This window comes from Protopterus annectens, chromosome 11.part0, assembly GCF_019279795.1.
Source record: "Protopterus annectens isolate FY-2018-M chromosome 11.part0, PAN1.0, whole genome shotgun sequence".
NCBI lineage: Eukaryota > Metazoa > Chordata > Ceratodontiformes > Protopteridae > Protopterus > Protopterus annectens.
In genome coordinates this window covers 1,022,580,740-1,022,598,385 of record NC_056745.1, presented here as the reverse complement: position 1 = coordinate 1,022,598,385, position 17,646 = coordinate 1,022,580,740, and the positions used below count along the sequence as shown (strand labels likewise).

General features: G+C 39.4%; 1 protein-coding gene across 5 annotated transcripts in view; it reads left to right on the top strand.

Moving 5' to 3' along the window:
• Positions 1 to 17,646, top strand: part of TBC1D22A (TBC1 domain family member 22A) — a 5,448,426-nt gene that overhangs the window by 387,397 nt on the left and 5,043,383 nt on the right. For all 5 annotated transcript variants that reach the window (XM_044088378.1, XM_044088376.1, XM_044088377.1 and 2 more), the window contains exon 3: positions 8,110 to 8,450. In XM_044088378.1, the coding sequence (XP_043944313.1) occupies positions 8,110 to 8,450 (341 nt within the window). The remainder of the gene's footprint in view (positions 1 to 8,109; positions 8,451 to 17,646) is intronic.

Below are 17,646 nucleotides of genomic sequence, written 5' to 3'. Positions count from 1 at the left end.
TCCTTGGTCCTCCACTCCCCTTAAAACACACAGGGAACAGGATTCCTTTGAGGAGGTGGTGGATTCAGATGAGAACTCTCTTGTTTATTCATCTCAGATTCCCTGTCCTTTAGACTATGAGTCTGAGAGAGAGGAATCTGCTAGTCCTGACACTCCTTTCAAGGAAATTTACTTTTGGGGACACAACCTCAAGAATAATGGAGTTTTTAAATGAGATTGTGCCAAGGTTTTGGAAATATAGAAGAGGTATTAAGAGCTCCTACAAATGGTCTCTCTTAGAGCTACTGCTGTTTCTTCTGTTTTGGATGCTTTGTTGCGCACCTTTTTACTGCATCTAAGGCTCCATATCCCCAGCCTCCTGCCCCCAAGAAACCTGAGGACTGTAAATTTCTATATAGATGCCCTTCTGCTGACCCTTCTGTGGTGTCTGTGGTTTCTGACAAGCCATCTCAGTTGCTGCCTTCTGCTAAGTTATTTCCTTCTGATAAAGACAGCAGAACTATGGAAAAGCTAGGTAAGAAGGTTTATACCTCTACTGCCTTAGCTTTTAAGGCTGTCAGTTATCAGACCCATATGTCCAGGTACATTTTGGGTAATTTCTGATCTCTCAGACTCTGAAGGGAAGACTTCTGCTCTTTCTCTGTAGGAGACTTCATCCCAGGTGACTTGCCATTCCATTAAGTGTAGTTATGATTTAGCAGGTGCTTCTTCTAGGGCTGTTGCCTTTGGTTCTGTGATGAGGAAATATTCCTGGCATTGGCTTCAGCCTATGCCTGATGATATTAAAGCTAAGTTGATAAGTTGATGGATACTCCTATGGGCAACAGATAGTGGTTTGGTGAAGCTGATGCTGATTTAAGTGTCTTCAGGATAAGGGCAAGGCCTTGCAAGAACTTGAACATGTTTTTTGTTTCTCCTGTGCCTAAATTTCTGAGAAATTACCCCAGTAAGCCAGAATTTGTTCATAGACAGTCTTGCTCTCTCCCCAAGGGTAAGAAGGAGGGGAAGCAGGCTCCTCATGCTAAAGTTACTCAAATTTCTGTACCACAGACGTCTCCTTTTCCTGACAAATCAAGTATTTTCTGACTATCCTGTTGTACTCAGTCACATCTCTGTTTCTCTCCATCTTTGCCTTTCACTTCCTGTTTGGTCAAATATTATTCAGGATTCCTGGGTTCTGTCCATTATCTGTCCAGGGTATTTCATGGTCTGAAAATCTCTTCCCCCTTTTTATGGGCATTCCTAAGCCCCCTCAGGAACAGTTGCCTGTCTTTCCAGGGGTACTTCGGGATCTCTTAACTCGGAGAACTATTCAGGAAGTTCCAGTTTCCCAGAGGGGAAGGGGGTTTACTCCAGAATGTTTTTGGTGCCCAGGAAAGAGGAACTTGGAAACCTATTCTGGACCTGTCTCATCTAAACATTTTTTTGAAGGTCCTCTCTTTTCGAATGTTGTCCCTTCAAACTTTGTTCCCCCTTCTTCTTCCTCAAGCTTATCTGATATTTCTGGATTTCAAGGATGCTTATCTTCATATCCCAATTCATCCTCTTTTCAGGAAGTCTTTGCATTTCTCTGTTACTTCCTGGCATTTTCAGTTCTCTGCTTTGCCCTTATTACTGCCCCAAGGGTTTTCACCAAATGCCTCACTCCTGTGATTGCTTTTTTCTGGCTAAGGGGGATCCAAATCTTTCCCTAATTGGATGGCGACCTGTTTCAGGCATCTTCTTCAGAGGTTTGTTGCAAAATCTTCTTTCTGTAGTCTTCCTTCTGAAAAGCCTGAGGTTCACTATAAATTTCAAAAAGTCCTTTCTGACTCCTCCTAAGGGTCAAGTCTTCTGGGGTGCAGGGCCCAGACTGTTCCTGTGCTGGCATTCCTGCCTCCTCCCAAGGCTCTAACTCTCATTTCCTTTTTTCAGTGCCTTCTTCCCCTGACCTCAACAGCAAGAGAATTTCTGAGAAGTCTGAAGTTCATAGCTTCCACCATTCCTCTACTCCCTTTTTTCAAGCTCCACACGAGAAAACTTCAGTGATTTCTAAAGTCAGCTTTGGCTTCAGAATTCTCATCCCTTCGAATTTTTAGTTCCTCTTCTTCCATATCTCAAATGGGAATTTCACTGGTGGATTCAGCAGTTGACTCTCAATCCAGGGCTCCGTTTTCATCCATCTCTTCCCTGTCAGTAGCTGTTTACAGATGCTTCAGACATGGGATGGGCAACAGCTTTCAACTCTCTAAAGGTACAGGGAATCTGGTTGCCTAATTAACAGAAAGACCATGTCGTCAAGGAGATGAATTCTGCTACTGCCTCTTCAGGCCTTTCATCCTCTTTTTTCCCCCCAGGACCTCTCAATGTGTTTACAGATAGTACCACAGTGATGTAATATGTCAACAAACTGGGGGACAAGGTCTTACCTTCTTTTCAGGTTGACACTCCTAGTGTGGGAACTAGCTATCCAATATCAAGTCACTCTTCAGGCAGTTTATATTCTTTCGGGTCAAAACATTGTGGTAGGCTCTGTGAGCAGGTCCATAACTTAATTCCACAAAGGGATGCTTCAAATGAATGTGTTTCTGGACATTGTCCACCAGTGGGGTACTCCTCAAGTCCCCTCAAAAGAGACAGCTTCCTCTATTAAAATACAACAGGATGTTCCCAAAATCGTGTTGGTTACTCCATTTTGGCCAAGACAACATTGGTTCCCTCTTCTGCATTTAGCCAAGGGCAGTCAGCACAAGTTACCTCACAGGGTTACCTACTCACACAAGACAAGGAATCTCTAACTCATCCCCACCTGTCCACTCTTCAGCTGACACTGTGGGTGATAGGATTTTGATTTCACATAGAGACATTTTTTTCTGAAGACATGTTTAGGGTCCTGTAGGAGGCCCGGAAACTCACTACTGGGAAATCCTACGTACCAAAATGGAAGAGATTTTCTATTTGGTGTGTTTCTCGTAACCTAGATCCACTTTCTGTGGATGTTCCTTTGGTTCTCTCCTGTCTGTGTTAACTGCTTAATGTTGGGCTGGCTTATTCTTTGGTTAAGGCTCACTTATCAGCTATTTTTGCTTGTCTGCCTTATCACCTCCTTTGGCTTCTAGATTTGTAACTAAACAATTCCTTAAAGGGATCCTTCATGCTAGGCCTCCCAAGGAAATCTGTTCTGCCTCCCTGGGATCTTAATTTTGTTTTAGAAAAATTGACCCAGGTTCCTTTTTGAACCTGCAGCTTCAGCTTCCTTGCAAGATTGCTCTTAGAAGACTGTACTTCTGTTAGCCCTTACTTCTGCCAGACAGGTGTGTGAGCGTCAACCTCTTATGGCTTGTCCTCCTTTTTTTTGTTTTATAAGGACTGGGTGTCCCTTCATACTAATCCTTCTTTTGTGCCCTAGGTGGTGAATGATTTGTCCCTTAATCAGTCGTTTCAGTTGTCCACTTTTTTTCCCTTCTCCGCAATCTGCTAGTGAGAAGGTGCTGCACACATTAGATGTGCATAGACAACTCAGATTTTATTTGGATAAGCCTAGCAGTTCATGAAAATTGGATCAGCTTTTTGTTTCTCTTCATACTAGGTCTTTAGGATTGTCTGTGTCCATGCAAACTATTTCTTCTTGAATTTCTAAAGCCATCTCTTTTTGTTATTCCTTTCATAGTAAAAGCCTTTCTTCTTCTGTTAAGGCTCATTCTATTCGAGCTGTGGTTTTTTCTGGTGCTTTTTTTCAAGGGTTAACATACTAACTCTGTTCTTGAGGCAGTTACCTGGACTTCTGTGCATACATTTACCAAGCACTACACGTTAGATGGAATTTCTAGAGCTGGTTTTGCTAGGGTATCCTTCATGGGTTCCTAGGGAACTCTGCTGATCCATCCTCCTCCCTCTCTTCTTTCTGAGCTTTTGCACTCTCTCTATTGTAAAGAATACAGCAACAGTGAAATGGAAAGACGTAGTACAGTTGTGTGTAACCTTACCATAACTGGAGATGACGTTCTCTTCACTGTTGCAATATTCACTCCCTCCCTCCCTCCTCCACCTGGTATTTTTCCCTTCCGCTTGGAATGGGATTCCTACTGAGTCTGAGCTAGATCCTCAGTTCTGAGGATGGCACATCCGGACGTCACCTTTAGGCCCTGTGTTACACGAGGTACATAAGTGTGATGTATGGCATACCTTAAAGCAACCTAAAGGGTTTGGTATACTGGCTGGACATCAGGCTGCCCTTGGCAGGGGTTCCCTATTGTAAAGACTACTGCAACAATGAAGAGAAGGACATTTACTGTTATGGTTAGCTCTTACAGAACTGTACTTTTTTCCCCCAATTTTTCCAAAAAAGGTGAATGTCTTTTACATTGTCTGGATGTACATAGGCAATTGAGATTCTGTCTTGACCATGCCAAGTCTTTCAGGAAATCGAGTTAGGTGTTTGTCACTTTTCAAAATCTAGGCTGGGCTCTCCTGTGTCTAAACTGACTTTATCCAAGTGGCTATCAAACATTATTTTGTTTTCATAATCCTTGAAAGGCAAGACTCTTTTACACAAGCCTAAAGGTCATTCAACAGGGGCTGTAGCTACTTCTACAGCTTTCCTTTCTAGAGTTCCAGTGGATGATATTTGTGCTGCTGCCTCTTGGCTGGGTCACCACACTTTTGTGTTGCTTTATAAGCTGAACATCCTTACGAGATCAGGGGCTTTCCTTTGGCTCCACTGTGTTGTGAAATATCCTTCCTTAGTTCCTCCTAAGGAATGTATGTGGCAGGGGACTGTCCCACAGGTTAAATCCAGACAAAGCAGACAGTACATCAGATATGAAAGTTATGTACTTAGTGTAATGATAGATTTATTTTGTCTGTGTCTGTCTGGTTCAATCTCCCCACCCTCCTGCCCCCTGTCATAGTAGTGACATGGAGAGTCTTTTCCTCCTGTGATGACCGGACATTGGAAGTCATTTATTTCCCCTTTGGTTGTCTAATTTCAAGTGATGGTGGATATATTTTCAGTTGTTTATATTGAATCATCATATTTCTCTCATGGGACAAATTCGATGTGAGGAGTTGATGGAGGAATAGGTAAGGGAAGCGGAGCCAAGTGGGCTAAAGACTCTTGAATTGGCCACTGTCTGATGCAAAGTCCCATAGGTTGATCCAGACAGAGGCAGACAAAATGGGTCTGTCGTTTTGGTAAGTACATAACTTTTGTTTTTACATCAGCATATACTTTCATTATTTTCACTGCTTCTTTTCTGTTCCACTTTGACATCTCGCAGGGCGACAACCCTGGCAACCTTTCTTCTATTTAGTTTGCTAAATATTAATACTCTGATACTCCATTTCTCAACTAGAATTTACACAGCAGTTTATTAACTACCACTTCTATACTATATGAAACGAATATAGTATAACTTGTTCTCCCACTTTTTCCTTGTATAATCGCTAATGTTTTTACATTGACTTGAAAATCTGATAGTACCATTATAATTATTTTTATCATACACAAGCTGCTTCTATTCCTATCCCCATTCATCCCATTTTTCTCTCCTGCAGAGAGGTCTGAGAGCTGGACTCATCTGTCCTCCAGCCAGATCAAGAATCCTAAGGCCTATTCACTCTCCAGCTATGATGAGAGCCCCTTTGGGCTCATTCATTCCTGTTGGAGGTTACAATAGAGGCGTGGGACTAGACTAGTTTGTCATAATCATGTGAGGACCTTCCCACTGGTCCACATCCCTACCTATGATGGCCTCTGACTAAGCATGTACATTCACATACCCATACACGGCTGCCTAGGAGGGGAGGTGTGCTTCTGCACACTGAGTCACATGGCTTGTTTACAACGTGGAGCTACTACAACCTTGTCCCTTCTGAACATATCTCTCAAGTGTACTTCATTATGAGGAACCATCCTCGTTTGGAGTCTCTTTACAGTATACATCACTAAGCCTACTGTCTAACATGTCTCTAACCACCACTGTACTACCATTTCTTTCCTCTCCTATTTCTCTTATCTCTTCACTCCCTGTTACTCCTCACTCCTACATAAATTATTCTTGCTTCACTTCCACTTCTGTGCCTTATTTGTCTGTAATCACTGTTTTCCACTTATAGATACTACCATAACAACACTAGCCTTCCAGCAATCTGCATTCTGAACTTTCTACAGTAAAGAATACTCACTCTTTTCGGCATCCACCTCCTTTCCTACTTATCACTATACATTCAGCTTATACAGCTGTCCTTGAATATGCATCTGTGAGAATCAGATTTCATGGTAAAACCATGTCAGTTCTAAATCTGTTGTAAACATAATGGAAATCATTGACTGTGTGCATTGACCTTTAGTCCTTAAATCTGTACACTTAAATTCTATGTATACCAAACATTTTTTTTAACTCTGTAAATATGTTCCAGTGTGATTTTATTTCTCTCAAATCTCTTGTAGTAATATGTAATCTTTATTTTTGAGAAATATTTCTCAGTTATTGTATCTAAAAATGTAACTGTAAAACTACCATAGCTTTTCTCTCCAGGCCTCCGCTGAAAAGAGTTTTATATCAGTCAGACTTTCCTGTTAAACAAAGATAAATAAATAAGTCTGTGTTTCTCATTGTTCTACATTGAATGGGTCTGTCACATTCAGTGTTAAGAATTTTGTTTTAAACTGGTATTCTTGGTAAATAATACTAAATCATATGAATTAAAAAAAAAAAAATTAAGTAAAAAGTACCAGATTTTAACAATCTTTTGGGCTTCCTTGTTAAAGGAGTTAGTAAGTGTTTCAAGTGTGTCTATTTTCTACACATAATGAGAGGTAATGTTCCACATTTGGAGATGGAAAGTTTGAGAGCTATGCTTCTAATGTTATACTGATGTTATACATCAGTTTGATAGCTAAGTTCAGCAATGCAGTGGATGTAGCTGCCTCCATCCCTTGATGATGAGTGGATCCATGTCAAATATTTACTTCTACCTGCCTTCAGTAATGCAAGCCACTAATCAAATTCAAGTCGTCTGGGATGTAATCAGGGTTTTCTGTCTCAATGCCACAAGGCCAAACAGTATCTTGTAATGGTTAATGTCAATATATCCTTTAATCTTGATCATGTAACATTGTATAATTATGACCGTTACTTGTTTGTGCTTTTACTCTTCCTTATTTTTGATTTTGTGAAAATTATTGTACAACAGTATGAGCTGTCATTTTTTTACTGCATTTTATATGCTTTTTACATTTTTCTTCTAATTTTTGTCATTATGTTTCAACTCTTGTTATACTTTGGCATTGATCATGGTTGAAAAGGTCAGGTACCAGCCTACCAGCTCTATAAACAATAAATAAAGAAGTATAGTTTTACAAGATGTACTCTGAGGATGAAAGTTAAATCACAAACAAATGCCCGAAAAAAATCCCTGAACAAGCATTTTAATATATAATATTTGCAAGATTTAGAGCTGTATTTAAATGTCATCTTCAGTAAGTGCTGGGAGTTGAAGCTTGTGCGAGTTTAAGAACAAGTTGTGTTGGTGTGCTTTACCGTTTTGTGCTGCACCCTTGACAGAGAGTAAAAATCAGCTTCGTATGCCTATTGCATTGAACAAGCATTAGATAATGAAACCTTGGTTTAACCTTTTATCAGAAATGTGGGAACTTCAGCATACGGCAAGAAGATCTTGTGCTCATCAGTTAAGGCATTCTCAGAGATCCTTTTACTGTACCCGAGACACATGAAGATCTCATTATCTAACCCCAGTAATGCATGTCACTGATATTTATAGTTTTCTCTTTAATTCTGATTTGAAATCATTACCCATGGCTAACTTTCACTGATATTTTTAGATTCCAGAGCTGCATGCCATATGCCTTCTTTTGGAAAGAAACAAAATAAAGACAAAGTGTTGGACTATATAAATTAAACAGGTTCCAGTGTCAGAGTTTTATTTATTTTTATTTGTATTTCTTTTTTTTTCAAAGAAACATAGAGGTGCATTATCTCAGGTAAATTAGCTTGTAGAAGTACCTTCTGTATATCAGAAGTAAATGCTGTTGTATTTACTGCTTGTATGATAATAATTCATACCTTAATTTTGGTTATTTTTCAATTTTATGCTTTGCTTTTCCAGTTTAATAAAGCCTGGCTCCAAATCTCAAACCACGCAAGTGAAACCAAAAAAAGCCATATCATTTCAAGAATTTCAAAGTATCACTAGTGATGCTTGGGATACAGGGGATGACGATGATGATAAACTCTTGGCAATGGCTACTCAAAGCCTAAATACAAAAGTCGTCATGGAGGCTGCTAACAAGGTAATAGAGAATCATAGCAGGTTACAAGAACAAAAGTCGCAGGACGAGAAAATATCAGATGTTCCCCACATATTAGAAACTAAAGAAACATGTTTACATCCCCACTCTGAAGTCAAGATGGTGAAATCACTTAGTGAAGCTCACATAACTGTAACAGGTGGGTCAGATCCTCACATTATAATCATTTTCTTACTGTATTTTAACGTGGTAAATTGCTAATCCCTTCCTCATTATTTTTAAAGTTATACACTCATCAAATGTGAATACAGCTGTGCAATTTGTTGGTTACCATGCAGTACATTTTAATTCTCATATATTTGGAAATGCAAAGTTGTTAAAAAGATCTTATTTTGTTCATTTCATACATTGAATTTGGTAATGTAATGTACTTTAAATACTCTGATTGTTTTGAACACTGACTTCATGTGTCATTAGGTCCAACAGTGCATTATCTCTTGTATTCCCAAACAGTATTTTCTCAGGACAAAACACTGTTCCAGATTTTCAATTATTTGCAAAATGGTTTAGTGTCAACCTTGCATCTTGTCCCATGTATGAATTATTTTATGTGGCCTTATATTTAACAAAATTATTTTGATCACTCACCATTTGCCAGTCACTGTTTCTAATATCTGCCTTCTGTTGTCCTGTGCTGACAGTGACTTAACAGAGTTTCAAACTTTGCACATTAGTTACAGTCATATCCCAGCTGTAATAGTAGTATTAGTATATAATGAAGGCTCTCTCTTATGCTAGTTTGTGTAAAAAAAATGGTTTGAGTATTCTAGTAGAATGTATTTGTGATAGTTGGTGTCTGTGTGGCTGTCAGATATATGTTTAGGATGCAGGCTGTGTTGAGTTAATGAGATCAGTGAGACAAAATGACTGCTGATATTCAGTAAAACATTGGCTGTAACTACCTCTCGGTGGGTTTCATTTCAAACATTTAATGAGGAAAATTAATTGTTCTGCTTGAAGCAGTCATGAACAGTGTGCTTAATAACCACCTCTAATGTTAAACTAATGCAACAATTAAGGGGATTGATGTAAGAATGTACACTAATAGTATCAACTATAGCCGACATTTGTGTTGTGGTTAGTGTGAGTATATGTGTATTTATGCCCGTTATTGTCAGGACATACATTTATTTGGTGTTTACTGCCTCAGGCCCATGATGTACAGGTTGCATATCTGTGTGATTGTTTATGGGGATGTTAATTTTATGAAAACAGATGGTGGCTGGAGGGGTCTATGTTAAATCATCGAATGCTTAAAAAAAGCGAACAATGATTTATCGAACCCATGTAAGCAAAACCTTACAATCTTGAACGCTTAGAACAGAGATTTTTTTTCCAAGGGAAAAAAAATCACTATTCCACTAAAAAAAAAATAAATAAATACATTTTAAACCTTACATAAAGTGGGGGGCTTCACCCCCCACCCCCACCCCCCTACTTAAATATACCAACTCCGAGATCACACTACAGTCACGAAAATGGCAAAGTAATGGAAGCGGCCAAGCAATTTCTTTCCCAGGGAAAGAATTCACTTATATACTTTTTCATGCCTTCAAGTTCGATCAAGACGCATTCGAAAGAATGCATCTTTGATCATTTAATAGGAACCCTGGCTGGAGGTAAAGCTATTGTCTGCAGATGTGTGAAGATATTTTAGGACAGTGATTAAGTCAGGTTACTCGAGTTTCAGAGAGTCAGTTTGGCATGCAGTGTGACAGTTGTGATCTGCAAAAGTAGATGGATGTGACTTTATGATCTTAGTAGCATTTTTTTGATGATGATCATTCTCACTGTTGCAGTAACCTATGGGTTGTATCCTCCCAAGGTTATAACAACTAGCCAATTTACCAAAGCTTTAACCCCTTCCACACAGTCACTGTGGCTGTTTATAGGCTAAGCCCTTTTTGGAGGGAACTATAAAAGCAGCCACATTGAGTAAAATCATACAGAGATTTTTGCCCCAACACCTGTTACCCTTTCACAGAATCCGACACTCAGTGCCCCCATTTGGCATCAAATAGTTTCAGACAAATGGGTTTAAAAGGTGATCCAGGAGGGTTACTGTTAGCAATGGATAAAATGCTCCCTCCTTTCAGGGGGGATCCTGCCTCACCCTCCCAGTCAGAGTTGTTTGCGTAGGTGTTCCAACATGTTAGAAGCAGTAGTTATAGAACATCTTACTGCAGAACACAAAGGAAGGACCTTTTATTCCAGAATGTTTCTGGTTCCAAAAAGGAACACTCTTGGAGACCATTTTTTGGATCTCTCCTTTTTACTCTCAGACCACTGTGTTATGGTGACCTTAGACCTAAAGGATGCTTACCGTCACATTCCCTTAGCACATATATTCAAGAGATGCTTAAGAGTTTGTGTGTATCTTGGTCACATTATAAGTTGTTTGCATTACTCTTTGGACTGTCTGCTGAACCAAGAGTGTTTTCAAAATGCCTAGTCCAAATGGTGACATGCTGCAGACTTCAGAGTGTACACATTTTTCCGTATTTAGAAACTTGCTTATCTGTGCAGTGTCTTTACCCACATGTCAGGAGTCCTTAACAGATGTTACTTTTTGCCTAGTTCATCTGGCATTCCAGATACATTTGCAAAAATCCACCCTTACTCCATCATGCAGGACTGTGTTGGAGATACAGTATAAATGCTGTCATGCAAAATTCATTTCTTCCTCATGACAAATGTGAATTTATATCTGGAAGCATGCTTGAACTTTCCTCATCAGTCTTAACTTCTGTCAGAGAATTTCTCAGGATATTGGGTCTTATGGCTTCTCTGATCCCAGTGATGCCACTTGCCAGGAGGCATATGAGAAAGATTCAATGGTACCTCAAAAACATGTGGACCCAGCATTTTCACACCCTAAAATTCCATATTCCAGATTTGAACTCTGTAAAGTCAGGACTACAGTGGTGGATGGATCAGATAGCTTTCAATCCAGGGACTCCTTTTTTCTGAACCTACCTCAACACAATCTGTACAGACTTCTTACATTTTGCATGGGGAGCAGTTTCCATGGGGGTAAAAGGGCAAGGGTTGTGGGACTAGTCAGTCAGATCAAAGCACATCAGTGTCAAAGAAATTGTCTGAAATTGATGTTATAAAGGTTCTACATCATTTTTGGAGACAAGGTCCTTTTCAGGTTAATGCACATAATACCACAGTAATGTGGTACATAAACAAGAGGGCACCAGATTGTACTCTCTCTTCAGTTGGCAGTGATAATTTGATGGGTAGTTATACAGCCCTCCTCAATGATTCAGGTTTATTATATACCTTTAACAAAACATATTGGCAGACAAGCTCAGCAGATCCTGGACAGACTGTCATAAGTTGAAATTCTGAAGAGGTTTTGCAGGAACTGAGCCAGATGTGGGGAACACTCCAAGTAGATCTGTTCACCTTCTTTTAAAACAAACAACTGGACATGTTCTGTTCCAGGAATCTTTGCAACCAAGCAAGGAGAACAGGTGCTGTATCATTCCAATGATAAACGACATTCTTGAATGCTTTTCCACCCCTTCCAGTGATTTCCAGGGTAGTTGTAAAAATTCAGAAAGAATCCCAAAAAAAAAATTGTGATAACTCCCCTTTGGTTCAGGCAAAATTGGTTCTCCTGCCTTGTGGAATTGGCCAAGCGCAGTTACTACAAGCTTCCATACAGATTGGATCTGTTCACACAAGACAAGGGGACTTTGAGACTGACCTGAAACGTCTGACTGTCTGGATGATTTAATTCCTTTTTTTATGATGATTCTATTTTGATACCTTTTAGGCACCTATTTTCCGAGGATGTGCAGTAGGTATTGAAGGAAGCAAGAAAGCCTGCAAATAGAAAGTTGTATGTTAGCAAACAGAAAAGATTTCCTAGTTGGTGCCTAGCTAATAACGCAGATTACCATCAAGGATTTTTCACCTGTGGTACTCAAATATTTTTTTGAGTTACTGTCTTCTGGTCCCTCTTATGCCTCTGTTGAGGTTCATCCTCCTTCAGTTTCAGCATATCTGTCTGTGGATCCTCCTCTTTCTTCTCTTTTAAACAGTTTAGATAAACTGGATCAGCACCCCTCCCCCAACCCTTGTTGGCACTGTCAACACAATCGTTTAGGTCCTACAAGAGTACTTATGAAGCCAATCTGAACCACTTGGTGCAACTGTCAGATCCAAACACTTCACCATGATCTCAGTTCCCTTGCTGGAGTTACCAACCTTTGGTTCCTCTGGTCTGGTCCCCTCATTGTAGCCATCCAACCATTTGAGCTTAGACCTTACTCCTGCCTTTAGTACTGGCACTCTGAAGGGAGGCTGGCTCCATTGACTTGAGCAAGGTCCTCAGATCATTCTGAGATTGAATTTGCCTTCCATGTGGTGGAGAGGATAATTGGTTTTCCTGCAAGAACCTTCACACAGGGTCCTCCAGAGATGGATCCATGCAAATACTCACTACTTGCATCTCAATCCCACTGCTCCACAGCAGATTCAGTTTTCAGAGGAGTCAGAAGCAGCCACTCCTGATATTCCAAAAAAGAGGACGTAAAAAGGAAGTGCCTACACTCCTCTTCAGAGTCTACCACCACAGACCTTGACTTGGAGGATTTAGAGGGTTCCCTACTGTCCCCTCCAGAGGATTCTTTTGGGCCTATCATTCTGAAAGGTCTCCTGTCTTGAGGTCACTCAGGAAAACTTGCAACTGGTTAGTCTGACCAATTTTTCAGATTAGACAGACTGAATGAATAGGATATGAAAGTTATCTACTTAACATAGTGATTGATCCTTCATTCATATCCAGCGGATATGTCGACCCCCCCCCCCATCTTCTCCCATCCTTCTCTTGTAAGACCTGAAGGATTGTTCGACTTTCCAAAGGACTTTGTTACTTGTCAATATCTCACAACTAGTTCTTAGGCATCAACAGAGATCTGAACTAAATCGGGTGACAAATGCATTATGGGATGGAAAATTCTTAAGGGGCTTGAAGCTGGAGCACTGATGTTGCTGGATGAGATCTGACAAGTGGGTCACAAGGACCCATACGTTGTATTGGACAGATACAATTGAAAGGATATTTTCTGGTAAATATGTAACTTTGTTTCTAGTAAACAGTTACCCATTCTGTTGTCATGGGTATGCAGTAGGGGAAGACAAGGAGTTTGCCTTAGTACTTCCAGAAACTGCAAAATTCACTAGCAGAGGTAAAAATTGGTGTGATAGTAAAGCTACCTTGTTTCAGGAGAAAAAGGCTAATGCCCAGTAACTCCTAAATGTAGAAGATGATCATTGTCATAGGCTTTTCCAAGAATTCTGAAAATGCTTTGATCACCACTGTGTGTTTTGGAACTAGCCACATCAGCATCTAGAAAAGTCATTGTGAAAAACTTTTACTGTTTGGACCGACCTACTTTTCAGCATTTCATTATAAGTAGGGAAGATAGAAGTCACTCTACGTGAGGCCATTTTTGGACTTCTAGACTAGAACTATCACCATGGCGACAAGTTGTCATGTGACAAAGCTTAGAGTTTTAAGCATACAAATTCACTCCATTAGTAATATGTAATCTGTTGTGACAGTCATTAATAGAACTGTGTGGAGTCCTCAAAATAATATACAGTGGTTTAGTCTTAGACAGAACTGCCTGATATTAAAGACCTTCATTTCCGTTAACAAAACCAAAGACAGCAAACATACATGTACATTTTTATCTATCTTTTGATCAACAGGCTACTTACCATACCTGAAGACAACAAAGAAGTAATCTGCCCTTGTAAAGCAGGTCATGCTTGGTAGCCCCATGGTTTGATAAATGAAAATACATGCATACATAAATAAAGAAATGGTTCCTACATCCACTTTGGGTATAGAGTTATCCCAAAGTGCATTGGACAGACAGCAGATTTACAGAAAACAATGCAACAACACTTGCACAGCAAGCAGAGCATCTTGTAAAATTATATTTAAATTGCAACACTTGCAAGTGTTATTTCAACTTAAAAATCATTGCAATTAAGTATGAGCTATTCTAATGTTGGCATATGTTTTTTTTTCATATTAAGCAAGAAGATACAGCAAAAAAGAAACCAACTAGTCCCATTATAATGGAATTGCCAAGAGCTGCTCATCTGTAGCAATACAATAAACATTGTCAAGCAGAGTACAATTTGCCAGTGAGTAAACTTCACTTCAGTAGTGGTAGAGAATTAAAAAGGAAAGTAGCAGACTAGAAAAACTAGTCAAATCTACTTCATTCCAAGAAAATGAGAGATTTTTTCCCTCTGAACATTGGTGGTTGCTAGACAAAATGAGTAAAGTTGAAGTCAGGCTGCCATGTACAGAGAGAAAACTCAAAGTGGCACAATTTAAAGTCCATGATATGGAAGATTAATCAAGATGTACAAATATACTAATAGAAATGAGGAAAGTTTATGAAAGTGTTTGTCACATTGGTCTGAAATGCCAGCAGATATATTTACAGTCTTTTTTTTCTACAGTGCACAGTTCTGTAACATAACCTGAGCACATTAGAATTCATTTTGCTTTGCTGCCCTATGTCTAAAAGTAGAGGTACTGTGAAGATAATCAAAGCCTGGAAAGATACTCATTTACAGTAAACAAGATTTTGTGAACATGACTATCCTGCTGAAACCCTGGCGAGTATCTCAAAAAAGTTATAGCCTTAGAAAGATGCATTATTTTTATTAAAAAAAGCTGAAACATTAATACTTTATTTCTACACTGTTGCACTGTGAAAGCAGTGCTAGAACACATGCTCTCCACCTGGCATACCAACAGGAAACGCATGTCAGAAATGGAGCATGAGAAACTAGTTTGTAGCTTATAAATTGTACTGCTATTATTTCTACCCGGTTTGTAGGAGGAGAGTTTGTAACTATTTTGAAGAAGTTGTTAGATTGTAGTCAAGAACACCGCTGAGGATCTGCAAAGCAAATCTTGTAAATATTTTGGGTTATAGAGCTCCCGTTGAATAAAACTAGTAACTTGGTGGTTGCCTCCAGGCCAGTTAATAAGGGAGATTAGAAAATTATGGCTCATATCCTTGCTGTTAATGCATGATTATAGTTTATTGACAGTGCAGGGAGGGATATTACTGAGTACAAGGCAGGAAAGTTTCATTGTTAGCTAAATTATGTTATAAATATTGTAAAGTAATGGGGCTACTTTTGGTACATGCTCTTTTTTTAGATGACAGGACTGAGGCTAAGGGTATGGATTCTCAAACAGAGGTTGCCTGTGCATATACCTGTCATATATTCTATTTTTTTAGAACTATCCTCATTTTGTTTTGTCCCTTGTTAATTTTTTTTATTTTTGCGGTTGATCACTGAGGAATACAGTTGGTCAGTAATGCCATTCATTAGACTTTCACACTTCTTAATGTTCAGAAAATGTATTTTGATGCAAAACCTGTTACCTTGTTAAATTTTTAATTGAATGAAGGTAATTTTCAGACATTTTCCCAGATTTTTAGCCTTTGTCTCCCCATTATTTTTGGCTTTGTCCCAGATTCTTGATTAAAGAAATTGAGAGCTGTGCTTGTGCTGCATCTCTTGATTAAAATGGCTGACCATGAATTGACAGAGAACACAATCGAAGTAAAAATTTATATATATATATATATATATATATATATATATATATAGAGAGAGAGAGAGAGAGAGAGAGAGATCAGTGCTGTTGGACAAGAACGTTAACTTTGTTCTTGATGCCTTGAAATTTGAAGTACTGTGAACATTTTCAGATGGCCTAGAAATCCCTAGTTGAATGATTAAGGCAGAAAGAGTAGGAGTAATAGGTTTGAAAGTTTGATGCAGTAGGGTTTTGACTTTCACAATGGATCCTATTGAAATCAAGGAAAGTTTCAGGTCCTGTTACTTGCATCTGTTTGAAAGGATCTAGGTTTCATCAACTCATACTGTAGAAATACCAACCTTTCTTGATTAACTGACCATATCAAGGCCAACTCAAGCCGGGGGCAGCACCTCAGTACAGCTTATTACATTAGAGGAGGTGGAAACTGTATTTAAAAACTTATAATAGTCAAATTGTTTGGCTGTTGTGGCCACCTTCTCAGCTTTTATGAAATCTATTTCTATAAAGAAAAGCTACATCCTGAGCTGCTTTCCTTGATAAATAATGTGTTTTAGAGACTGACCAAGTGCATGTCTCTGATAACAATGAACCCAATGCTGCTCAGTATCAGGGTTTTCCCATACCTAGACAACTGGCTCCTCACTGCCACATCAAAGGAATTATTTTTCAAGGCAAAGGATTACTTGCTCCAACTTTGCCTCTCTTTGGAAGCTTTGGTCAACTATGAGAAATTACAGCAACCGCCAACACAATCTATTCAGTTCATTAGATGCCACCTGGGCACCAGGCCCTGTACCATCTCTCTCCCTCAAGAAGTTTTCATCTCCTCTATCAGTTCTTGTTTTTTGAGTTTTAGTCCTCATGACATCTGCTATTCAAACGGTGCACCTAGCCCAGTACCTGAGGACCGTAGAGTGGCTTCTCAGAGCACAGTGGTCACAACAGAAGGATTCACTGTATTTTCTCAAACAGATTACAAATCTCTGCAGGATTGTGTTTCAATGGTGGTTGATCTCCCCATTGTTATTACAAGGGGAGGCCGTTCCTTCTTCCCCCATTTTCAGTCATAGTGACCACAGACAACTCCTGCTTGGAGTGGATGCCCATTATTAGAAGAGAGTGGCCCCAGGTGCATAGTCAAATCAGGAAGCCAATTTTCACATCAATGTACTGCAAATGAAGGCCTCCTTCCTAGCTTGAAGGGACTGTAGGACTGCTTGCCTTTTCCATCTAGGGGAATTTGATTCCCTTTCATTGGCTTATCATAGGTCTTGTAGGGCCCTTCTTAAGGGAGCATTTATGCTTCATCCCCCATTAGAGAACCAGTCCCTCCATAGGATCTTAATTTTGTTCTGGAGGTGCTAACAGAGGCCCCCTTTGATCCAGCTTCCCACCACGTATTTAAAATTTCTTTGTTGGAAAACTTTATTCCTGGTAGCAGTAACATCAAATAGAAGAATTTGAGTTGTATGGACTCTCATCTGTGTCTTCTTATCTGTTTTTTTCCCAGAGACAGGGTCTCTTTATGCACCACACCTTTTTTCCCCTAATTTGGCATCCAAATCTAACCCTAACCAATCAGTACATCTGAGTGTGTTCTTTCCCAAGCACTCCAGTAATGGAAAATATTTGCTTCACGCTTGATATCACAGACTGTGCAGTTCTGTCTTTGCAGTATAAGGTCATCAGGAAAGACCCACAACTGTTTATATCATTT